Genomic DNA, 25,643 nt, shown 5'->3' on the forward strand with positions numbered 1-25,643 from the left:
AGGACGCAGCAGGACGTAGCCGGACATTGCAGGGAATCGCAGAGCTACATACATAAGGACTCCGGGGAGTTAACTCCCCAGAGCTAGGTTTCAAAATCACTTCACTTCCTGCCCTTGTGTGATCGTCTGCCCTGCCCTAGTTTCACCTGTCCCTCATCCTTCCCTCCCTAGTGTATTTAGTCTGTGGCTGTGTTCCAATAGTCCTTTTTGCGTGGGAAGGTCCCTAATTGAGTGAAGTGACCCGGAAGTACTCAAGCGGCCGCCATGATAGGAGCTGGTCGAATTCTCTGAATGGTAAGGAAAGGTGTTTCAATGCTTCCTTTATTATCTCATTTAGCATAGGATACACTGGACCACCCTTTACTAAAGGAAAGGAGAAGAATGTCGTCACACAATTACTTGCGGAAGCAACATTTAAAAGGGACACACAATTTGGTCGTTCATAATCAGCGTATTAACCCCCAAAACAGACGCCTGTCGTTCAAGAAAACGGGATATGAGACGTTTTTTTACATGTTTGAAACTTAAGAATGATGATAGGTACAGTATGTGCAGTAATTGTAGGCCTAACACGTTATGCCAATCTTGCATAGATGTAACAATATTTCATCATGGTTATTGGGATTCATGCGGGTAAATATGAGTGGACAGGAGGGTGAGCGTGAGCAACCATTCTTAATGTGACAACCTATTTGTTTCACTTTCGTGACTGGTAGCCTATCTTTTTTTTTTTATTATTTCAATTCCAGCCTTGGTAATAATAATAATAATAATAATATTGATAATCTTAATTTGTATAGTACCCTTCATACAAGCAATACAGCTGATTGCTTTACAGTAAGGAAATGACGTGCACTTAGTGCTTCACATGAAAATAGGCTAGACATAGAATGAACATAGAAACAGGGATTGAATGCCCTAATTAATGCAAAATCTTTCACTGAGTTGTCCACGTTCATAAAGCGTGCATGAAAAAACATGCAAGCTAAAGTTATCCGTGGTGTTCCGCAAGGCTCGGTGCTTGGACCAATTCTGTTTACCTTATACAGTATATGCTTCCTCTAGGCAATATTATTAGGAAACACTTCATCAACTTTCACTGTTATGTAATGATAACCAATTATATCTATCGATCAAGCAATGTGAAACTAATTAGTTGCCGTTTCCCTGGACTCCAGCACCACTATAAGGAATCTCAGAGTAATCTTGAATCAGGATATATCCTTTAAAGCCCACAAAAAAAATTAAGTGCATCCTGTCTCAAAACGATGCTTAAAAACTAGACCATGCATTAGTTACTTCGAGGCTGGACTATTGTAATTCCTTACAATCGGGCTGCCCCAATTAAGTCCCTTAATACTCTCCATTTGATTCAGAATGCTGCAGCATGTGTTCTCACAGGAACTAGGAAAAGAGATCATAATTCTCCCGTATTAGCTTCTCTACACTGTACAATCCAGAATTGAATTTAAAATCTCTGGTCAGGCCCTAATATCTTGAAGAGCTCATAGTACCCTATTGCCCCACTAAACCACTGCACTCCCAGTAGTAAGGTTACTTCTGGTTCCTAGAGTCTCCAAAAGCAGAATGGGAGCAATGGGAGTCCTTGTGCTCTCTCGCCTTACAGATTTCTCTGGATCGTGGTTGCAGCTGGTGCCGAGGTCCTGCTTAACTCCCGGCACTGCTACAACTATTATAACTAGTCATAGTTCTATTATCTTTAGTGTTACAATAATAGCCACTGTTAATCATGTCATTCCCTTATACCCACTGCTATAACTGTCTGAGGTTTAGGCCTGTTAAAAGGAGGTTTTACCTTGCCACTGTCGCACCAAATGCTTGCTCTTAGGAGGGAATTGCTGGGTTTCTGTAAATTATAGCGTGTGGTCTAGACCTACTCTATCTGTAAAGTGTTCTGAGATAACGTCGGTTATGATTTGACACTAATATTGAACTGAATCGTATTCCTCTTTGCTACAGAGCTCCATTGTTGTCCAACCACTACTAAAAACACATCAATGAGCCCACTTTTGCACTGGGTGACACACTGTAGTTTATTTTGACTCAATCCCACATACAGTACAGGCCAAAAGTTTGGACACACCTTCTCATTCAATGTTTTTCTTTATTTTCATGACTATTTACATTGTAGATTCTCACTGAAGGCATCTAAACTACGAATGAACACATATGGAATTATGTACTTAACAAAAAAGTGTGACATAACTGAAAACATGTCTTATATTTTAGATTCCTCAAAGTAGCCACCCTTTGCTTTTTTTGTTAACTCTGCAAACCCTTGGTGTTCTCTCAATGAGCTTCATGAGGTAGTCACCTGAAATGGTTTTCACTTCACAGGTGTGCTTTGTCAGGGTTAATTAGTGGAATGTTGTCCGTTATTAATAAAAAAGCAAAGGGTGGCTAATTTGAAGAATCTAAAATATAAGACATGTTTTTAGTTATTTCACACTTTTTTGTTAAGTACATAATTCCATATGTGTTCATTCATAGTTTTGATGCCTTCAGTGAGAATCTACAATGTAGATAGTCATGAAAATAAAAAGAAAACACATTGAATGAGAAGGTGTGTCCAAACTTTTGGCCTGTACTGTACACCATCCCGCTGGCCCAAATACTCACTAGAGCATCAAACGTGTAGTAATCTGACCCTGACAAATGTACCATTCAATAGCACAATTCAATCATGTTTGAGAGGGTTTGCAAAAATAAAAATAAAAGTGACCAGATGTATTACTGAGCCTTTTTAAGCCCTGTATAATGAACTATACATTTTCAAAGACACCTTTAGTTACAACAAATAGGATGTTTATATTGTATATATTGATATTATAGAATACTGCAGCCTTATCCTTTAAGGTAGTATATAGGGGCTTCTGTCTTGTTAAAGTGGCTATATGTAACTTTCAGTTTGAGTTGATTCTAGCGGCCGCTTTGGACAAAGCGGTAGTGTTTTTACCACACCTGCTGTTGTAAAGGTTTTTTTATGGTGCTGTATTGCTCACTGTAGATTACTGAGTTAGCGGTACCGAAAGGTCATATAGTTGCGATGAATGTTTGACTAAGACAGAAAAGGAGTGTTTCCCACACATAGACTGCGGTGCGCCACACTATCAACACCGGCCGCCGCACATTATGTTTCGTTATTAATTTTTTTTTTAAACGCTACTTAAAACATGTTAATCTGCATTACCTTTCCCTGCTCTCCTCCGTCTCTTGGTCACTTGTGTCTTGCTCACATATACACACACACACACACACACACACACACAGAGCTCCTCCCACCGTGCACACAGTGTCTGTCTCCATAAAGGAGAGAAGACGGCTGGCGAAATTCACAAGTTCACGAAAGGTTGGTATCTATCTTGTGAAAACCTTTACACAATCCCACATTAAAAACTGCTATAAAAATATTTTATATTCTGAATACAATGTTGTCAGTGTGTTAATGCTGGAGTCCCGACCCGACTCTTAGCAAACAAGCGTTTGTGCCCGCTTTAGAAAGTTAACTAGTTTGCAAGTTTGCTGTAAAATGCAGTTGGGTTGTTGAAGTCAAAACACTATATGTAGCAGCTGTGAATCAAATAAACGTATTATAAATAATGTTATGTCATTTTTTACTCTTACACTGAATGTTTGCTGCTTCAATCCAGATGAGTATTGAAAAGTATTTTCCGCGACTGAAAAAGGCCCGTGTTGAGGATGAGGACCAGCCTGAACCGGCGCTATCAGTCTGATACAGAGCTGAACAGTCCGACCAGTGTAATTAGTTATATTATTCATTTGTTTACAATATTTTCAGGCTTCAACCAGTGCTGCTCAATCATAAAGACAGGGTTAGGGAGAGAAAGAGATAGATTTGTTACGCAATGAAGAAAGAGTAGGAGAGGAGGACAGCATCCAACAGCGTGTCCTCCTCAGTTTTTGATACTTGACTGTTATGAAAATAAGTATTTCTTTCTGCATCTTTCTGTCTAATTTGCTTTCTGTATAAGTAGTACTTGTTTTTGTATTGGAACTGAAGGACGTCTTCTTCTGGAATAAAAATTCAATACTATTCTGTTACTAACAATAGTACTATAACAATAAGTAGGTGTCAAACCTTCAAGGCTTCAAGCATCGGCTCCTGAAGAACATCCACCTTCTCTGACTCCTCCAGATCCTGACGATCTACACACACACACACGCACACACACGCACACACACACACACACACACACACACAAAACACATTAAACATTTACAGTAAGTAGCCAACAAAGAACATTAGCCTGTACAGCCCTACGATACACATCATCTCTATGTGAATGTCGGACTCAAGAAGGCAAAAATAATATCTGTCCTTACACATTTCTTCCACCACAAACACTAGCACTAAAGCAACTCTGCATTCTTTAAAGCGCCCATATTATGCTCATTTTCAGGTTCATAACTGTATTTTAAGGTTGTACCAGAATAGGTTTACATGGTTTAATTTTCAAAAAACACCATATTTTTGTTGTACTGCACAGCTCTCTCTCACTGCTGCAGATCCTCTTTTCACCTGGTCTCTGTTTTAGCTACAGAGTGAGACCTCTTTTCATCTTCTTCTTCTGTACTATCTTTGATTACACTCGCACATGTGCAGTAGCTCAGATGTAGAGCATGTCAGCTAGCTAACTCTAGAGACAGTAAAAGAAAGGTCGTTTCTCCAACTTCGGTCAGTTACAAGGCAGGATTACTTTACTTTATACTTTATTAGTCCCATCACTGGGAAATTTGTCTTGGACACCGTGCATAGTCTAGTCCTGCAAAGCAACATGATCGAAGTACATAAAACACATGATCAAAATGCATAAAACACAATAATAGATCATTCACACAATACAGCATCCGTTAAAACAAATAAGAGAAGTTTTAAAAAAAAGCACAAGAAGGCAGTTCACAGTATTTCATTTCTATTTAGCGCCTTGATTGCAGTAGGAACAAAGGAGTTTTTTAGTCAATTAGACCTGCACATCAAGACCCTATACCTTAGCTGGGAGACTTCTAAATGAGGGCGCACATGTAAGTAGTTCTTTTGTAGATTATGGTGAACTTGTGTGTGTTGTAGCAGTGCTTTGCTATTGAGAACGAGGTAGCACGGTTGCGGTTAGCCAGCTCGTTTCGGCTAGTGACGTAGAAAGCCGTGCAGATTTTGACCAGCTCACCCGGAGACTGAAGGCAGGACACATTCAGAAACCGTATCTCACTCAAAACAGCATGGATGTGTTTTTTTCCAAGTTTGTATGCGTGTGGAAGCACCAGAGACACTAAATAACACCCCAAATCCCAGAAAAAAGTGATTTTTTCATAATATGGGCACTTTAATGATTTTCTTTTATTGATCATTTCATTTTGATATTCCTGAGAAATCGAGTGCAGTACCTCCACAGAGGAGGCAGATGGCGCTGAGTAATCCCGTCTCTGCGTCGTCCATCTCCAGCGGGAGCAGCTGGTTGGCAAAGGAGAACACCAGGTCCGTGAGGGGTCCGAACCCGGCGTTGTGCATCTGGGTGCGGTTCAGAGTCAAACCGTCGGAGAAGGTCATGGTGTCCTGGTCTGGGGTGTAGCGGGTGCAGATCCTTAGAATCTAAGAAAAGGGGATAAGTTGGCCGAAAGCAGAAGAAAACGACCCTTTTTACACACGACTTTCAGCGGTACTGCAACTGTGCATTTCCAAATGTGGAGGATTTGTCTTTGTTGAGGAATCGTTTCGTGTAACTTGCTCTTACGGGTGTGTTTATGTGCGACAAAAGTGATGAACTCACCAGTATGTCGAGGCAGGCGGATTTGAGCAGGGTGATCTGGTCAGCAATGGTTAACGTTGTGAAACCAGGGAGATGCTTGGCGAACTCCACTGTCTTAATGATGCATTTGGTGGACAATTCGCTGAACTTGTCCCAAAGACTGACATCCAGAGGGACACGGTGCTCCGAGCTATTGCTCTGCAGTTTGGGGTCAGGTAAAGAATAAAAAAGAAGAGACATTTTTTTCAAAAAAGCTGAATAAAACACATTCAGAGCATTGGTTTTACCAGTACGTTCGATTTGTTTTTTTAGGTGTGAGTTATTAAGAATATTTTCATCTGCTTTCTAAAAAATTTCAATAAGCTTGGTGTGTGTACCGTGGTGTATTTCCCCAGCTGACAGAGGGAGGGAAATGTGTCCATATGGGCCCGGCGGACTCGTTCAATCATCTGCTCTGTGTCGGCTGACAGGACGTAGATCTCTGTCTCTCCCTGCCTCTTCTCCTCCTTCTTCTTCTTCATTCTGTCATTTCGCACCACTGATGGTGGGGGTAAAGATTGGAAGATTTAGCTCAGAGGTTTATGCGGCAGCTCGCATTGACATCTTAAATCGAGGACAACGAGGCTGCTCTTTCAAAGGTCAAACGTCACAGCTTCCAACTGGCCTGTACTTTGTTGTAAATCCTAGGGTGGCACTGAGAGACATTGGCATTTACCTACTTTAGAGCCTGACATATTGTATATACAGTACAGGCCAAAAGTTTGGACACACCTTCTCATTCAATGCGTTTCCTTTTTATTTTCATGACTATTTACATTGTAGATTCTCACTGAAGGCATCAAAACTATGAATGAACACATATGGAATTATGTACTTAACAAAAAAGTGTGAAATAACTGAAAACATGTCTTATATTTTAGATTCTTCAAAGTAGCCACCTTTTGCTTTTTTATTAATAAGGGGAACAAATTCCACTAATTAACCCTGACAAAGCACACCTGTGAAGTGAAAACCATTTCAGGTGACTACCTCATGAAGCTCATTGAGAGAACACCAAGGGTTTGCAGAGTTATCAAAAAAAGCAAAGGGTGGCTACTTTGAGGAATCTAAAAAAAGAAGACATGTTTTCAGTTATTTCACACTTTTTTGTTAAGTACATAATTCCATATGTGTTCATTCATAGTTTTGATGGCTTCAGTGAGAATCTACAATGTAAATAGTCATGAAAATAAAGAAACACATTGAATGAGAAGGTGTGTCCAAACTTTTGGCCTGTACTGTACATTACCAGTCAAAAGTTTGGGGTCACTTAGAAATTTCCATTCCACTCCATTACAGACAGAATACCAGCTGAGATCAGTTGCATTGTTTTTTTTAACCAGGGCAGCAGTTTTCAGATGACATTATGTGCTTACATAATTGCAAAAGGGTTGTCGACTGTTGTTAGAAAGTGGCTGGTCTTTAATGCAACATCTACATCTACATTGCATTATCAGCAACCATTCATCCAATGGTCCAAAGGCACATTCGGTTTACTAATCTGATATCATTTTAAAAGGCTAACTGAGAAAACATTGGAGAACCCTTTTGCAATTATGTAAGCACATAATGTCATCTGAAAACTGCTGCCCTCTGGAGAACCCCTTTAAGATTTGAAAAAGCAGATGTTACAGTGTTGCAAGACACTGGTTCTTCTAAGTTAATGGTGGTGGTTTTGTGAGGCGTGTATCAACTGCGAAAGGCCACCAGAGGGAGACAAATATGGAGGTTAAAACATCCCTGTGCTGCCTGAGAGGAGCACTAAGCTTGAGCCGTATTGCATCTCCTGCTTGAAGTATAGAAATCACATGCGCTGTGCTCTGCTTTATTATTGCTAGGACTGAAAAGCAATTCAAAACATTAACAAACATTAACCCTTTGCAGAAAAGTGCCTTTCGAAGCTCACCCTTTTCCACACTTTGCTCTAGTGGCCGACCAATATGGATTTTTCCATGGCCGATGCCGATGTTTAGAGAGCGGGGCGGCAGATGGCCGATATATAATGCCCATTTCATGAGATACAAAATTGCTGAATTTAAATGAATATGTATTTTGTACTGTTATTGTCTGCATTGTCTGTGTTTGGGCTGCGTTAAGTTGTGGGCCCTAACTTGCAGCATAGTTTTGAAAAATGCAAAGGAAAACCAATTTTCAAAACATTCCGTTGTTGTTTGGGCGGCCCTTTAAAGGCTTCACACTTACACTTTCTTACTTACCTTTCCACAACCATACCAAATAACAAATCTGATAAATGTTTTACTGGTCGGGAGTAGGAATATACTACAACAATAATTTCTCGAGCCCTGTAAGCTAGTTTAGCTGGTTGAAGGCAGTCATATTTCAGCCTCATGAGCGCAGGCATCAGGCGATGCCGATCATCTCAAAATGGCATTAATCGGCCCAATGAATCGGTCTATCAGTTCTTTACTCCACACTCAGAATGGCATTGCATCTACAAATTGTACTCACACTCCTTGGACATGCCAACCTCGAGGCATTTCTGCAGTCGACAGGACTGACACCGGTTCCTCGTCACCTTGTTTATGACACAGACTTTGTCTCGGTGACACGTGTACGCCATGTTCTTCTGGATGCTCCTCCGAAAGAAGCCCTGACACAGAAGAAATGGAGGCAATGACCGAAAATACAGAAGCAGGGGGACAGAGTACAGCACAGCATTGTGAACATTTGGAGGTGCGGTTGTTTTAACCTCCAGTAGAGACGGGGACGACCTTGTATTGTATTAGGGCCAAAACTGCTATTATCAGCTACTATCATCACAAACGGTCTAGCGTGTGGCTGTATTTCATTCTTAAGGATTCCAACAGCAGGACGCACAACAGCCCGCAGCTAAAGACACAGTGGACACTCACTCCACTTTGAAACACCGTGACCGCTGCCTTAGTCAGAGTTGTCGGAAAAACAAGACTGGCGGGACCTAATGGCACGTTCAATTGCACCTCGCACCACCGGCATCGTTTTTAAAAGTATGGTTTCAGTGCTGGTATCGGAAAAAAAAACAAAAAACCTAATGATCACTACTGCAAACACTTGAGGAGCGTGCTATTTATTGGTGATGGTCAGCTGGTAGCAGGTCAGTGCATGCGTCAGGGCATTAACTTGACGACAGGCACACATAAACCCACACACAAATATTAATTGCATACACAGATTAGTTGTGTGTGCGTGTGTACGTGCGTACGTCCGTGTGTGTGTGTGTGTGTGTGTGTGTGGGATTAGATGAAGCAAAGAGGCTTACAGTTCTAAGAGAGGTGCAAAGGTTGTGACCTCCTCGCTTACATGTTACGCAAACACTCCGTAGTCTCACGTAGCTATTTTTCATTCGGGGGGGGTTTCTAGCTGCGGCCTGCATCTGTTCACATACACGGCCCAGTTGGCCAGGATGAGAGCTGTAGTGTGTGTCGTGTCGGTGTAAGTTCAGCTCACTCATACGTTTAGCTGCCTACCTTGCAGCCCTCACAGGCACTGACTCCATAGTGGTATCCTGAAGATTTGTCCTGACATACAAAGCAGGGCTTGTAGATGCGCGGTGGAGGCGGAGGTGAGGGGGGGCTGGGGACAAGCAGGTCCTCCCCTGAACTCGTGCTCTCAGTCTCTATAGCTGCGTGGGGAGACAGAGGGAGGAAAAAGCAGGGTGAGTTACATTTAGTCATACGGCAATGATAGTGCATTTCTGTTAAGACATCTATATTTCTCTGCTTTGCGTTTTACTTGAGTTGTACTAAGATTTGGAAAAAATTAGAATTTCATTTTAGAAAGTGTCCCTTTTTTTATGCTACTGTACGAAAATGCTTAAGGTGTAAGTCTGGAGCAGAGTTGAGTCAGGTGAGTGGATGCAGGTAAGCTAGCTATCATTCATAGATGGCAGCATCACGACTAACATTTGTAATGTTGTAAATGTGCACTGTAAGACCCAAGTATTTGCACATTTGCAGGTTACTAAAGCAGGGTTTTCCTGGCTCAGAATGGACCTTTTGGAGGACACACACACACACACACACACACACGCACACACACATTAATTAAGCAGGGGGTCTGAGGGTCCTTCCACAAAGAAATGTTCGGCTTCAAATAATTTTAGTTTTCCTGCATTATGATACATTTGTAAACACCAATTTATGGTGGAAACTAGGGGTGTAAGAAAGAATTGATACACTTGAGTATCGCAATATTTTATTTTGCAATACTGTATAAATTTTCAAAAAGGCAATATTGATTTTTTTTTATAAAAAAAGAAAATAATTTTTTTACGTTAAAAAATATTCATGTAAGACAGTGGTTCATGTTTATGTTGGGTTTAAACCCCTACCACTAGATGGCTATGCTGAGACACACCACTAGTGTCCTTGCCTAGCAGTGCCTGACTTTTTGCTAGAAGCTAACAATGCAGCTATGGCTGAACTTTGGCCGGCCTAAGCTCACTAAGAACCTGTGAAGCACAATCCCAAAGTAATTTATTCTTTTAATTTTTTTTTTTTTAAACGCTATTTAAAACACGTTGCAGCCGCATTTCCTTTCCCTGCTCTCCTCAGTCTCTCGGTCACTTGCATCTCGCTCACACACACACACACACACACACACAGCGTCTGTCTCCATAAAGGAGAGAAGACAGCTGGAGAAATTTACAAGTTCACGAAAGGTTGGTATCTATCTCGTGAACACCTTTACACAATCCCACATTAAAAAGTGCTATAAAAATATTTTATATTCTGAAAACAATGTTGTCAGTGTGTTAATGCTGGAGTCCCGACCCGACTCTTAGCAAACAAGCGATTGTGCCCGCTTTAGAAAGTTAACTAGTTTGCAAGTTTGCGATAAAATGCAGTTGGGTTGTCGAAGTCAAAACACTATACGCAACACTGTATAGTAAATAAATGTCTAAATGTTACTTGCCGAAATCTGCCAACCAGCATCCCTGAAGCTCGCTGTAATTAGCAAGTTATATCTTATCTGTTTAATACGTACAAAAACCCAGTGTTAACACGGCACGTGGTGGTTTTACAGGGAGTTATGTGCTGGATGATTTGTTGGCCATGTGCAGTCTCCCAAAAGTGAAAAAGTTTCCCAAAATACGATAACATGTTGGTTTATAGTAATATGGTCTATTGGGGGCTGGGTAGATATCCACTTTCTGTTGTTGTTTGGACAATAAAAAAGTATTATTGGCTTCAGGGGGAGGAGGGGGCTTGTTTTTGCCTAACTTGTATCTCTGGGGTTTATGGGTCACCATGGATTTTAGAGCAGATAGTATGCCGTTTTTACCATTACATGGTACCTGCTCGACTCGCCTCGACTCTCCTCGCCTTTATTGGTTTTTCCATTATGAAAAAAAGTCCCTGGTACCTGCCAACAGGTACTTTTTTTAGTATCACCGACGAGGTTCCAAGCGAGCTGAGTCCAAAAGGTGACGTGAAAACCTGCAGACTACTGATTGGTCGGAGAGAATGGTCACTAATCACTGCGTCTTAATTGCTAGTGACAGACGAACCCCGCTTTTTTTTAAATAGTTTAGCGAGGACGATGGCACCGCGACTAAGTCGAGCCGAGCCGAGCTGGTACTAGCGGTGGGTAAGCGCTAGGGGTGTGACGAGACACTCGCTCACGAGACAAGACGAGACACGAGATTGGGGTCACGAGAGCGAGACGCGATTTTAACACTAATTTAAAGAAAACTTCAGTTAAGAAATATGACTGGGAAAAATAGTCTTTACTCAGAGAACCAAGGTTACAAGCTAGGGGTGTGAACGAGACGCTTACTCCACAAAGGCGAAACACATCCGCGAGATTGGGTTCATGAGAACGAAGGCGGGAGATTTCGTCCGAGGTGAAAAGTTGTCCGTGGCGATGTGATGGAGCGTGGAATTACTATTGAAAATCCCCTGCCACTTTTAAATCATTTGTGTGGCAACATTTTGGTTTTCCGCGAGGAATAATAAACGCGAAGAGTGACAGACAAGACGAACACAATATGTAAACATTGTAAGAAAGTAATGCCGTATACCGGCTAACACGAGCACTATGCAAAAACACTTACAGCACCACCACAGCTCTCTACTAACTACTGCACCCGCGAGTCGCGGGAGCAGTAGTTAGTAGTACGGCATTTCTTACTTACAATGTTTACATATTGTGTTCGTCTTGTCTGTCACTCTTTCACTCTTTTCACCTCGACGAGAAATCTCGTCACGCGAGATCTCGCGAGATCTCGTCACACCCTTAGTAAGCGCCATTAGATGACTGCTGTCTGTCGTAGCTCCGGCTTTAACAATAATCAAATTCATCAAATGAATCTGTTGGACAGAAATAGAAACATTATAGTGTACAGAATGGGGCATAATAAGCTGTAAAGCATGTAAATGTGTGCTTTTTATGACACATTTGTCTAACCCTTGTAATGGCAACCTTCTTAGATAGTTTTAGATTTGTTTTGAACGTAATAATGCACGCATAGTGAAAAATAAGAGAAAGTACTTGTGCTATTTAAACTGGCGATCTATCAGTACGGCATGATACTGATCAAAATAAGAATCCTGCTTTTTTTTCCCACTCAGAATTGAGATCATACTTTCTCCTACAATTCTCAGGACAACCTAAAATATTACTGCAAATCCATATTGTCTTTATGCAGACACACGCCATGATTCATTATGTACAGGTAAAGGACACACTCCCCACTAATATAAATACTGCAGAATCATTTTCAAATAAAAAAAATGGTTGTAGAGAGGCCTGAAACGGTCTATTCTGACATGGGGTTTTACAGCTGGGTAAACCAAGATTTGAAAAAAAAAGCAGCTTTTTTTTAAGAATGCGTCATCTTTGTTAAAATAATGTAACATTTATTTCACTTCATTTCGGCCAGGTGCCATTTCTTTTGCCATTACTGTATTGTGTATGTTGTTTGTAATTCCTACCATGTTGGCATAATGGCGTGTCATTAAACTCTAATCCCATCCAAACTCTGATCTCGTAATCACACGTTGCTTCGGTGAGGTGAAAATGTGGCCCTGCACAGGGAATTAGTTTCCATGGGCACGGCAAAATCAACTTCAAGTGCTTGGATTATACCTTTTTTTTTTTAAATGTTGACTTTCAAATGTTCTGTCATTTTCTTTTGTCCAGCTGCTCGTGTCAGTTCAGGCAACAGTGGAGGAGTCCGCTGCACACCAGCAGATCTGTAGTAAGTAAAACCGTAACATCCGTCCCGCTCCTAATTCTGCGTCCGGGCTCATTTTTGTCAGAGTGGCTGTTATTTTTGCTCAGAGGCCTGGCAAAGACAGACCGTGACCCATTTATAAGGTCCTGACCCCTTCAGATTAAGATACCAGGAGCAGCCACAACTTCTCTGCTTCTCGCTCTTTCACTCTGTCTCCTTTAACCTCTAACCGAACACACACACACACACACACACACACACACACACACACACACACACACACACACACACACACACACACACTCTCCTCCCCGCTTCAGTAGCCATACCAGACATTCCACTTTGGAGGAGATTTGACTCCCCTCTACTGGCCTGCTCTGTTTACATTGAGAGAGGGAGAGAGACACACACAGGGAAATAAAGTCCCTGCTCCTCCTCCTCCTCTTTAGCCATACCATCCCTCCATCTTCCCCTCTCTTCATCTCTCCTATATTTGTCTTTGCTCTTCTCACTGACACGCCAGCCAACAGTTCCCTTCAGCCCTCTCTGACCTCTTTTAAACTTCTCTTTGTCCCTCGCCTTGTATTTCACGGTGCCTCTTGCGCTCGTTTTCATCTCTGTTTTTGGTAATCTCTTCCTATTGCTTCCCACTTCTGCTTCTGCTTCAGCGTGCGGGACATGACGCACTCGGAAGCATGTGCAAACAGAAAAGGGTTTCGTAGAAAGACTTTCTTTGTGTTGTTAAACTGAGGGACGAGGTATTTTAACAGAGACGGAACGCCGGGTCCCTCATCTTTGTTACTCATGTTTTAATTAGATAAAGATATTGGTGTGAATTAATACTTAATGCATAATAAGTTAATCTCATCAGCATCATCGTATTGTGTACATCTACAGTCATTGGACTACATATTGTTTTTGACAAACTCCCAGATGTTAAGTAAAGTTTTTGGTGCAATAACAAGTCTAGACATTCATGAGACACCACACATAATTCACACAAATCACATAATAATTGTGTCCTAAAGTCAGAGAAATATACTATGCAGCTACAATAAATACATTTGTAGTATGCAAATGACCAAATCTGACCAGTGTTTGGCCTTATCAATTAACAAGAGAACGAATGGTATTAGTTTTGGTGATCTGTTGACTTTTCCTCTAGCGCATAACACTTTACCCATCAGGAGAAAATAAAGGAAAAACATTCAGTAAGATAAAGGGTTTTCTGGGAAAAAAAAATAAAAAATAAAAAATATATATATAAAAGTCGCTCATTTTTCCAAATGCAAAATGTAAAAAAAAAGAATAATAATTAGCCTGAACCCTGACTCAAAGTTTGGTCTGGCCACAGCACCTCATCTACATCACAAGTTCACATCACGTGTTCTCCCTGACTAAACGGCGGGGAAAGAATCTGCTGTGGAGTGATGACGGATCCATCCCCCCGAAAAAAAAAAAAGCCCCTTTCACAACTTCACCACATGCGTCATCCACTGCCTGGAGGAGAGGCATGCGTGCGAGGGAATGGCCGGTCACGCACCTTCCGTGAATATGGCGGGCGCGGAGGTACGGAAAAACAAATAATTTGTTGGTGGACGATGAAGCAGTTGTGGACCAGGTGGAAACTCGCGTTGTCCCGGGTGACAACATACACAGCGGCAATTCAAAAAAAAACAATGTACAGACTCATACAAACGTAACTGAGAGGGTTCAATCATCACGTGTGTCTGTATCTGCTAGGGGTGTGAATCGTCACTGGTCACACGATTCGATGACGATTATGATGCATCAGCGCCTCAATATTATTATATATTATTTTCATCAGCAAATTCAAGCAGTCACCTCTTTTCATTTGATCTGCTCCCGAAAAAAGACACTTCCTGAATGAAGCAGAGTCTGAACACAGCAAACGAAAAAAAATAAATAAATAAATAATAAAAAAAAAGCAGTGACCGGAAAATCAGCAAGCAACGGCAGTAGGCAATAATCGATTATGGTCTGTCGGCGCATCGATGCGGAATCGTCCAATTTCACCACCCCTAACAACTGCAGGGACCGTGCCCTCTGCCTTCTATTTCATTCTTATTCCGCTGTGTGCGGGGCATTTCTGGGCATCAACCATAGCCTTTGGGCCCCCCGTGGGTGTAACCCCAAGCCGATAGCGCGCGGGGTCTGCAGGGCCGTTCACATTGCTGTGTGTTTGTGCTGCGTCTGTTTGACCGCCTATTTTTGGCAACATTTCGGATGTAAACCCAACGCTAGTATGGGAGCCTGATAACATTAACGAGGCAATCTTTAAACCGTAAACTCTGCCGGCCGCCTTGCAGCAGAAAGCGCGGTGCAACCCTCCCACAGAACACCGCCTCGGCAGTGGAAGCTCGACCAGCAGTAAATGTACAATAAATACTTTAAATACTTGTAAATACTTACATTGAGCGCCATCGAAAAATATCTTTATTAACCGGTGGGAACATTTCCTCACCGTGGCATCCCTACATGACACAGCTGCCTTACATTTGTCAAGGGAGAGTCACTTGTTCAGGGCAGAAAGTCTAATGTAAATACCAACAACACATTATTTACATACATTAATACTAAGCTTGGGGTTTACCCTGGCCTGGTTAAAGCCTTTCGACATCTGGGGCATCCTTGCTCCAGGGCGGAGCGTGGCCAATCTGTGTCCCCGGGTCAGTTTAGTTAAAGTCCAATAGTGATCCAAATCTGATGTAAAATGCTGTTAAATGGGCTCCCCAGGCGGCCCTGGCTTTATGCCAGCGAACAGTTCCTGAATAGAGAGCATGCTCTATCAGCTTAGAGACCGGCCTCTAATCACAATACTGAATTCTTCTCCCGAGAGATAACAAGACGTAGCTCTAAGCTCTTGGACGTGGTTTTTTTTGTTGACATGCTATTAAGCCTCGCTGACATCCATTATCACTGCTAATGATTTTCGCCTGGTGAGAATCCAAAAACGAACTAACTACAACTAATAAGCACATTCCAGTCTAGTACCATTCCTGGACAAACTGCTCTGACCAGCCCTTGCTCCACATCCACCTACACCTAGGGGTGGGCAATAAGGATATAATGCTTTATCGTGGTATATGTCATTTTATCAATGTTCAATGTTCAATTTATTTATAAAGCACATATTAATACAACAAAAGTTGACCACAGTGCTGTACAAAAAATACAATAAAACAATCTTCAAGACAATTAAATTCCACTAGTGAATACTACTAAAATCCTATCACATCGTTAACACAGCACTCATAGATGATCAAAAGCCAGAGTGAAAAAGTAAGCTTTCAAATGTCGTTTAAACTCTATAGGAGAGGAACATTCCCTAATATAAGGAGGTAAGCTATTCCACAGCCTGGGAGCAACGGCCGCAAAAGAGCAAAGAACTATCAAGAGATTTAATTATTCGGAGCGAAGTGCTCTCTTTGGTTTATTCACCTGGATTAGATCGGCTATATATGTCGGAGCAGTGCCATGCAGTGCTTTAAAAACAAATAAAAGTATCTTAAAATTAATCCTGTAGAAAACCGGCATAATTATCACAATATTTATATATATTAAGCTATAGTATGTTCATATTGGAACATATTGTGGAAGTCTAATTGAGACACCATTTATAAATAAAATAACCTGATGGGAATGTCTGTTTGTTGCTAATCAAGTTAAGTAATATCTGACACATGTAAAGTATTACGTCATATTGATGCAATAATCCTGAAAATCCGATATTGCAAAAAAGGCAGTGACTGCTCATTGATTTGCTCACACCGGCCTAATGTAACAAGAGATGTTAAAGGGTTAGCCACCACGGTATTTACGTAATGGGAAAATCTCTGTTGACAAATTTTGCCTTCTGGTACATCTTAGTGATACTGCCCAGCCCTACCTTTAAACTTTCTCAATTTCCTGTAGCAGCATCATGTGCAGAAACGATATTAGCGCAAGAGCTAAAACGATGAATCGATTACATTTGAGAATGAACTGCTTTTTCTTGGTCTTATAGTAAAATGAAAGTTTTGGGCGGCAAAACAAGACATTTGAAGACTTCCCGTTGTGCACTAGGATTGGGTGATGAGAACTGTCCCGTTTTCTGATGTTTTAAACACCAAACAACCAAATAATCCAAATTAACACAAAAAAAAACCATCTGCAGATTAATAGATAATAAAAATAATTGTTTGCAGCCCGACCAACATTTTTTAGGCGGATACTGATTTTGAATGTATAAATGTATTTAAATTTGGGGATGCCTTAAATTTGTTTATTAAATAATTGTGTCATTTAATGTATAAAATTGACTTGACATGTACTGTGCAGGACATTACACCAGGGATCTTCAACAGGGGGTCCGGGTCCCCTAGGGGGTCCTCAGAGTCAATGCAGGGCGGGGGGCCTCCAAATTATTGTTAATTTTTGAAAGTTTTTTTTCAAAAATTAAAAAGTCTTAACATGAATCCAACATATTATTAGCAAATGTAAACCCCACTGCTTACTGGCCTATAGGTAAGGTAGTCACTAAGGCCACCCACAGATACAGTTAATCCTAAGGATTCACTGTGCCACAAAATGTTTTAATAGCTTAGGATTCTATGCAAAAAAGGCTTTAGGCCGCCCTACTTGTTATTGTAGGCCCAGTTTAATATGCAACTTCATTTTCTTTACAATATATGTAGTAGGGGGTTCATGCTCTGTCTCTCTTTAAATTGAGGTGTCCTTGGCTTAAAGGAGCACGCCGACTTATTGGGACTTTAACTTATTCACCGTAACCCCCAGAGTAAGACAAGTCGATACATACCCTTCTCATCTCCGTGCGTGCTGTAAAGCTGTCTGACGGCTCCAGCATTAGCTTAGCCCAGCACAGATCCTGCAGGTAACTGGTTCCAACTAGCCTACTGCTCCCAATTGTGACAAAAGTGACAAAATAACGCCAACATGTTCCTGTTTACATGTTGTTATTGGTATAGTCACAGCGTGTACAAATAACAACGTAACATGAGACACAGCCATCTTCTAACCGTAAACAAACCGGGAACTATATTCTCAGACAGGCTTGCTGCGAGCATATCACTCCGCCCAAGTACTATATTCTTCCGCCTGAGAATATAGCTCCCGGTTTGTTTTACAGCACGCACGGAGATGAGAAGGGTATGTATCGACTTGTCTTACTCTGGGGGTTACGGTGAATAAGCTAAATTCCCAATAAGTCGGCGTGTTCCTTTAAAAAACTTTGAAGACCCCTGCATTACATGGTTGAAAAATCAAAACCAAGCCAATTCCGTGTTGCTTACTGGCAGACATAAAGGCAAACATACTGTGTATGCCCATACTAGGGTTGGGCCGGTGTTAAAGTTTTCCAACCGGTTTGATATGAAGCCAACACCCGACCGGGGTAAGGAATTTTACAACTAGGTGTCGCACTCGACTCAGCAGCCGCTCCCAGAGTGGAACATAACGAGACTGAGCGAGCCCATGAATGAAAGCGTGATGGTAATACACCTCTAAACTCGTTTGCCAAGCACCAATAAACACTAAATAAGAAGAAGAAGCACAGAGTGAAGCTGCAACCCAATCAGCAGACTATGTCAATGTATTTTGGCTCACCTCTTTTGTTGGTTTCAAATCCAAAATGTTTGCCATATTGCAGCAGTTTCAGTTTTCTTTGACTGGAGTGTAGAAAGCAAGCATGTCTGGCGCGTTTTTTAACTGCACGTCCCATGCAAAAGATACGCTCTCATTTAAAATCCATGCGGCTGTCTGCACCGGGTCCACGCAGGCTTCGGGCCTGCGTCAAGTTCCCGGCGGCGCCACGCCACCGAAGCTAATCTCGCCCACTCAATTCAATGCTTAACGCTGCCATCTCTTGTCTCATAACCCCCCAAAAAAACACATACAATTTCTAGTAAACAAACACAATGTGCGCCATGCACATCTTCCCTCCTCCCAACTCAACTGAAATTTGATCTCCTTCATGTTGTTGCCGGCCTTTGCTCAGCAGACAATTCTGCACGGCCTCACAGACCCTAGTGGCTCCATTAGTCTGTTTATATACTAAACACAATATTCTCTGGGATATGTTTTCATGCTAATCGAATGTGTCTCTAGCTTGAAATAAGCTAGCGCAAACCGCTGATTAGCTTATAACGCTAGTCTTTGGGGCAGAGGGTAAAGTAAAAGGAAATCGCTATTTTTGGGAAAATCGGTCATGACCAGTCAAACGTCGAACGCTGGTCGGAATTGTCCTTTGACAACAAATGCTGGTTCAGCTTGTTTGAATAAAATCCAACCGGTTTGAGTCGTACATGAAAACGGACCAGCAAAACCAGAAATCGACTCCAGAACTCTAGCCCATATTGAGCTATCTGTGATAAGCCCGGTCCAAAAGTCTGAACCGTCTAAAAAACTGGCTCACACTTGAAACAAACCGGACCAAGGTTTGGCTGTCTGGCTGTGGACCAGTGGAGGTTTTTACGCCTTTAATTTTGGTTCGGATCGCACTGAAAAGTCAAAATGTCCAGGACCAAACAAGGTAGGTGTAAAAGTACCGTAAGTATCTCATGAGGACAATGTGTGCCATATTTAGAAGGCCATTTCAATTTGCCAGATACATATTTAATCAAAATATCTATATATCTTCTGCTGCTTTGTATACATTTTTGAATACAGTATTGAAGTTTTAGTAATGCTAGCACCGTGCTCATACTCCAAATTAGAAGTTGGTACAACAGTAGCAGTCATATTTGTTCTCTTTCTTCTTTATCCTGTCTCTAATAAATATAAAATATGTGACGGTGCGACATTGGAGACGAAATTCCTACACAGTCAAATACAAACAAAGACATGCCTTGCCAAAGGACTCGGAATGAATTAATAACCAGTTTCCACTGCCACTCTTTCAGCATTCATCTGACGGTAGTGCGATCCCTCAAACACACATACAGAAATAAAGACATCTAGTGGATGCAAACACTGACACACAAGTGTCCACCTCCAGCCCTTTTCTCACACTCACACTCAGGTCAAACTTGGTCAGTATACCCTCACATTCCCAGACAAACTGTGAGTATCAGTGAATGTGTGTATGTGCGCCAAAGTGTGTGTGTGTGTGTCCAACAGACAGAAAGAGAGGTCATTCAGTGCAGAGAAGTGATGACTGGGCAGCTGACACAGGAAAGAAAGAGGCAGATAGAAGGAGAAATAAAGAGAGGGAGAGATGTAGGTCACTTCCCAATTGTCAGTGAGTCATTGCCTTGGATCAGACCCAAACGCACACACGAACACACACACACACACACGCACCCACACAGAGTGAAGCACTATCCCCCAGGCCACTGCTTACATGTCGCTGGAGCAGTTACTGAATGTGTGTGCGTGCCTGTGTCTGTGTACGGCCTTTGACCTTTGAACCTGTTTGACGTTCTTCATTCCAGTCACGCACAAAGGCCCCTCCCCCCCCCCCCCACACACACACACACAAACACAACACACTGAAGGCAATCCTCCCTGTCGTTACTGCTTGAATTTACGAGCACGCCCCTCCCCTTGCTTCTATAATACGTCTTTCTTTCCTTCTGTTTCTCACCGCCCGACCAGAGTCCACTTTGCACTCTCTGTTTTTATGACTTTAACTATGGTTGTGCAAGGACTATGTCACAGTGACATCACCATGTCAATATCCTTAGGTTACTGTCTCACTCTGAAGCTGGCTGTCTCTAACATGTGACACTGGAGTGGGGCAGCACTGTCAACTCCCAGCAAAAGGTCCTGTGTTTGTGTGTTCAGGGTTTTCCCCCAGTGTATTGCAAGCCAGGGCCAGGGCTAAGTTGCCCCCCCCCCCCAGGCTGAAATTTTGACATAGTCATATTTTCATATCTCCAGTTAGCTTTTTAGCACTGGAATGTAATGTAGAGCCCTATGGAATCTGTCTTATAGCTTTTTTTTCATTTTCAGTTTTGCGATTTCATCCTTGATTCTGTTATTTGGCTCTACATTAATGCTGCCACAGCTTATCTGGGGCAAATCCTGGTGTTTATGTCTGTTTTTCTGTCCAGGGTGACCATGCCTCCCAGCCCCCCCTTCCCAATGGTTCTGCATGTTCAGCAGGTATAGAAAATGGCTGGATGGAAAAAATGCCGAAAGCTGGCATCAAATTTCACTCATTCGCTCGTCAGATACGTAGACTAATAATACTTTTAACACGTTTAATCTTTTATTTCATTTCAGTACATTTCTTATACATTTTGTGATTAGGCAACACTTGAAATTTGAAAAGTTTGGCTTCTGTAATGAAATTAACTATTAACTACTTGAACTACTACTATTAACTATTAATTATCGCATAGGACCCAGAAAAGCACAAAACCCTATCAATTTGAGAAACTTAAAACTATATGTTTGGTAAATGTTGCTTGAAAAGTGGATTAATTGATTATGAAAAATAGTTGCCCCACTATCTACCAATACATATCAACTAAACGTTTCAGCTCTAAATAAGGCTGGGTATCGTTGAAGACATTTACTGGTACCGATAACAATACCGTTACTTAGATACCAATTCCTGAACGTTTCTTATTCTGATACCAATTTTCTAAAAATCCATTTTACTAAAAAATAAATTACAACATTACGGCAAAAATCTTTTTATTTGTTTTTCAGCTACTACTACGTGAGCCTCTCTGTGCGTTTCTCCTGCGTGTCTCTACGATGTGTAACATTAGACAGCCAATCAAAAGCATTATTACATCTTGGTAGAAGCATGCTACATGCTTATTGGCTCACTGACACTGAGGAGATTTACTCCTTAGGTATTAAAATTTGGTACTGAGTGAAGAGGGATTTTTGGATACTCAATACTAAGAAGGCAATTCGGTCGGTGCCTAAAAAGTATCAAATTCGGTAGCCAGCCCTAGCTCTAAACCGTCTATATATTAAAGGCCTGTGCAGTTTATGTTGATGAGCTATAAACATTCCGAGTTCATTCTCACCCAATGAAAAGCACTGAGCCTGAGGTCATGACAGCTGGATTTGGTAAATGAGTGCAGACAGCTGCTGACCTACTGAGGTCATATGAATCACTTCATTGAAAACATGAACCTTAAATCTAAAAGTTGCATAATACACAGCATACATAGAGAAACAGCTACACTAACAGCCTCATTGTTAAGGATAGGGTGGGGGAAAAAAATCAATTCACATATGTATCAGGATTTCTTTTGCGACGATTTATTAATCAATCAATTCTTTTCCCCAGATTCAATGTAACCTTATATAAGTATTTTCTCTTTATACGGTACCGCAGACGGCGATTACATCATATCCGTTTCCAGCAAAACTGACCTCAAGCAGAAAATTTTGAAAATCCATGTTGTTTTTCTTTACAAATGATAATAATAAATGTCAGACTGACTAACATGTGATGTGCATTCTTCTTAGAAAACAAAGTTTTTAGAACGGTCTCGTGATATATTGTCTTTAGAAGTGTATTATTCAACTTTTGTTTTTGGTTAAAGAAGGAAAAGAAAATAAGCAATACTCAATACTATCCAATCCCAATACTTCTAGAATCGGCACCCATGCATCGTTAAAGAATCGAATTGGGCCAAAAGCATATCGTCCCAGCCCTAGTAAAAGGTATATTAGGGGTCTGGCAATCATAATGTTAATACATTTAAAATGGTGTGGACACAAACAGTAGCTAGTGCACTGTAGAACAAGCATATAAATGTTGTAAGGGACTAACAATGAAAGAATAGGAAAGGAAACATGCTGAGCAGGCTAGTAAAGTTAAAGTGAATGGCAGGCACTACATGCTGTATAGAACAGTGGTGCCTTCAAATTCCTATCTAGTTAGGGGACAAAAAAATCAGGCTGTGGGGCACTTGATAAGCTACTATAGAAGGGACTGGCATGGCATGTGTCCCAAATGGAAGCGGTGTACTCATGCATCCCCCCCCCACACACACACACACAACTGACAACACATTTCAAAGCACAGGCAAGGGCTTTACCCGCCAGCACCCCCTTGTTATTTCTCAACTAATTCAATTATCTACACTGACTTAATTCTGGTGTGCCCTGCAGTTATTCTGTTTACAAGTCCAACATGGCAAATCATTTTTCAATAGGAACTCACAGTGGCTGGATCCGCTCCAGTGTCTGCCGGTTACCAGGGACCCTCCGAACGGACGCTGGAGTCCTCCGACACCGGACAGTAGTCCCTTCTCCGGCCCGAGCCCCGGGGGTCTGTGGTAGTAGTCCATGCTCAGAAAAGAGCCCGGACTGGGGCTGCTGGGGCTGGGGCTAAAACCCACAACATCCACGCTTTCGTACATCCCCGAGAGGCGGGAGTCGCCTTTGATCTCTTTGTACCAAACAGAGAAAAAAAAAAAAAAGAAGAAGATCAAAGCGTCCTGGACGGCGAAGAGAGAAAGAGGGAGGGAGGGAGGGAGGGAAGAGTTCACATCTTCATAACAGACTGATAGGAGGAGGGGGAGAAGAGAAAAAGAGATGACCGGTCCCGGTGACCTTTCAGCCCTTTGAGGAGTAAAGGCAGGTTTACTGTCAAACTTTACCCTCCGTTATGTCGTTTTTGCACGACCGGAACACGTTTAGACGACGATTTAAACGCTGTTGTCTTTGTTAAAAGTCAAAATGCTACAAGTGCTTACCTACTTAACTGCCGTGCTGGTGGAGTTTGCAGCCCTCGTTACTTTGTAGCACCGAAGAATTAAAGGAAGGAAATACAAACTGTAATGTGTCAATAGGCTACTGTCCCAACACACATGTGGTGTGTGTGTGTGTGTGTAGCCTGTTATGTTCAAGAGTTTATAATGACCTCAGCGTCTACAGCCTGTGTCAACGGTCGTCGCTATCGCTAGCAGTCTGTTCGCTGTGTTCGTAGCCTATAGCAGCTGAAATTGTATTATGTAGCTAAACCACAGTGGCTGACCATCAGCCACTTATCGATATCGGAAGCTAGTGGCCAGCCAGGCGAACAGTCTCTTAGTGGACAGACTAGCTACTCACAACCACAACTGTTTAAACAGTTGGGTGCTGTACATGAATCGCCGAAAAGTAAAAAAAAAGATCCAGTCGCTGCTCCGTCCGCTCGCTCCGGCTCACAATATCCAAACGTTGACGACAGAAAAACAGCCCTGACACATACATTTATGCTACATACGCGCTGTCATATTTGACTCGTAACTTGCCGCTTTAAATGTCCAAGTAGCAGAATATCCAAAGGTTAAATTTGCGGCGACGGTGAGGTAGGTCGAGCAGATATCCGTGGCAGTTTGGGTCTGCCCGCCTCTGTTGCTAGTTGTTGAGGTCCAGCAGCAGTAGCCTACATAAAGCAGTGTCCTGTGGTACCCTCGCTGTACCCAACGGCCTCTCTCTCTCTCTCTCTCTCTCTCTCTCTCTCTCTCTCTCTCTCTCTCTCTCTCTCTCTCTCTCTCTCTCTCTCTCTCTCGTTTGATGAGTGACACCAGCTGCGCAAGAGCTCCACCTATCTGCCCCGCGCGTGCCTCCAAAATTCTTTCTTCCTACTTTCAAAATGTGGCTGTTTCTGACTGATGTTCTCTACTAAAATAACTAGCTTACTACTATTTGTAGAGTAAACTACAAACCTTGTGTAAAAAATTAAAAAAAGGAATATTTGGATGAAAATGCTAACGAATTTTGCATTGCATTTGGTTATTGTGTGGTATTTTTTTTTTATTTGGTATTTATTTGCTTTATAGACACTTGCAAAATGTTTACAGTTGCATATATAAATATTGCATGTTTGCCATTTTTTGCACATGTTCATGCGTGAATGCATAGATTCTAACACGTCCCCCTGCCACACACGCGCGCGCGCACACACGCGCGCACACACGCGCGCACACACACACACACACACACACACACACCCTTTAATCCTTAGTTTTATGTGATGCCTCCCTGTATTGATTAGCTGCTGGTTAAAATATGAGCGGAGAAAGGGGAAACACATCAAATCCATTGCTGCCTGTTAATCGATTCCCCGGACATTAAATCTATGGAAACTAAGGAGACGGGGGAGAAGTGAAAATGGGTTTGGGAGGGAGGGCGGGGGGGGGGCATAAAAAAACAAAGAACAAGATGAGGATGGAGATGAACGTCAGGGTTAGTAGGTTAATGTGAAAGCAGCAGGAAAGAAAAGATTTAAGGACACCAAAAGCGCGGATGGAAGTGATGGAAGAAGTGACAAATTGTTGCACAGTGACCTGTTACACCTGACATTGGCTATGTCATATATTTATTGTACACATTTATTGTACACATACACACATACATATATATATATATATATATATATATATATATATATATACATACATACATACATACATACATACATATACATATATATATATATATACATACATACATACATACATACATATATATACACTGTATATATACACATGCATGCACATCCACACAAAATATGAATAGTGATAGAAATATTGACACTCCAGTGACACTCCACCCAGTGAACTTGGGGTTTGGAATTTGGAGCAGTTTGGACAGCGTTGGATATTGGATATTAATAAACTGTGATAAAACTAAACGACCGTACGTACAACAAAGGTTGAGGG

At 41.7% G+C, this 25,643-nt stretch overlaps 2 protein-coding genes across 2 annotated transcripts in view; one reads left to right on the forward strand and one right to left on the reverse strand.

Moving 5' to 3' along the window:
• The window catches only part of LOC120574204 (retinoic acid receptor alpha-B-like), a 31,535-nt gene extending 7,120 nt beyond the window's left edge, over positions 1 to 24,415 (reverse strand). Inside the window, exons 1-8 of the mRNA XM_039824429.1 lie at positions 23,691 to 24,415; positions 23,156 to 23,383; positions 9,293 to 9,447; positions 8,295 to 8,436; positions 6,164 to 6,324; positions 5,808 to 5,984; positions 5,425 to 5,629; positions 4,121 to 4,188 (exon numbers count right to left, since the gene is read on the reverse strand). Of these exons, the coding sequence (XP_039680363.1) occupies positions 4,121 to 4,188; positions 5,425 to 5,629; positions 5,808 to 5,984; positions 6,164 to 6,324; positions 8,295 to 8,436; positions 9,293 to 9,447; positions 23,156 to 23,354 (1,107 nt within the window). The 5' untranslated portion in view covers positions 23,355 to 23,383; positions 23,691 to 24,415. The remainder of the gene's footprint in view (positions 1 to 4,120; positions 4,189 to 5,424; positions 5,630 to 5,807; positions 5,985 to 6,163; positions 6,325 to 8,294; positions 8,437 to 9,292; positions 9,448 to 23,155; positions 23,384 to 23,690) is intronic.
• The window catches only part of LOC120575283, a 74,384-nt gene continuing 61,389 nt past the window's right edge, over positions 12,649 to 25,643 (forward strand). The window contains exon 1 of the mRNA XM_039826004.1: positions 12,649 to 13,026. The gene's annotated coding sequence lies outside the window, so the exon portion shown is untranslated. The remainder of the gene's footprint in view (positions 13,027 to 25,643) is intronic.

This window comes from Perca fluviatilis, chromosome 15 (genome assembly GCF_010015445.1).
Source record: "Perca fluviatilis chromosome 15, GENO_Pfluv_1.0, whole genome shotgun sequence".
Lineage (NCBI taxonomy): Eukaryota > Metazoa > Chordata > Actinopteri > Perciformes > Percidae > Perca > Perca fluviatilis.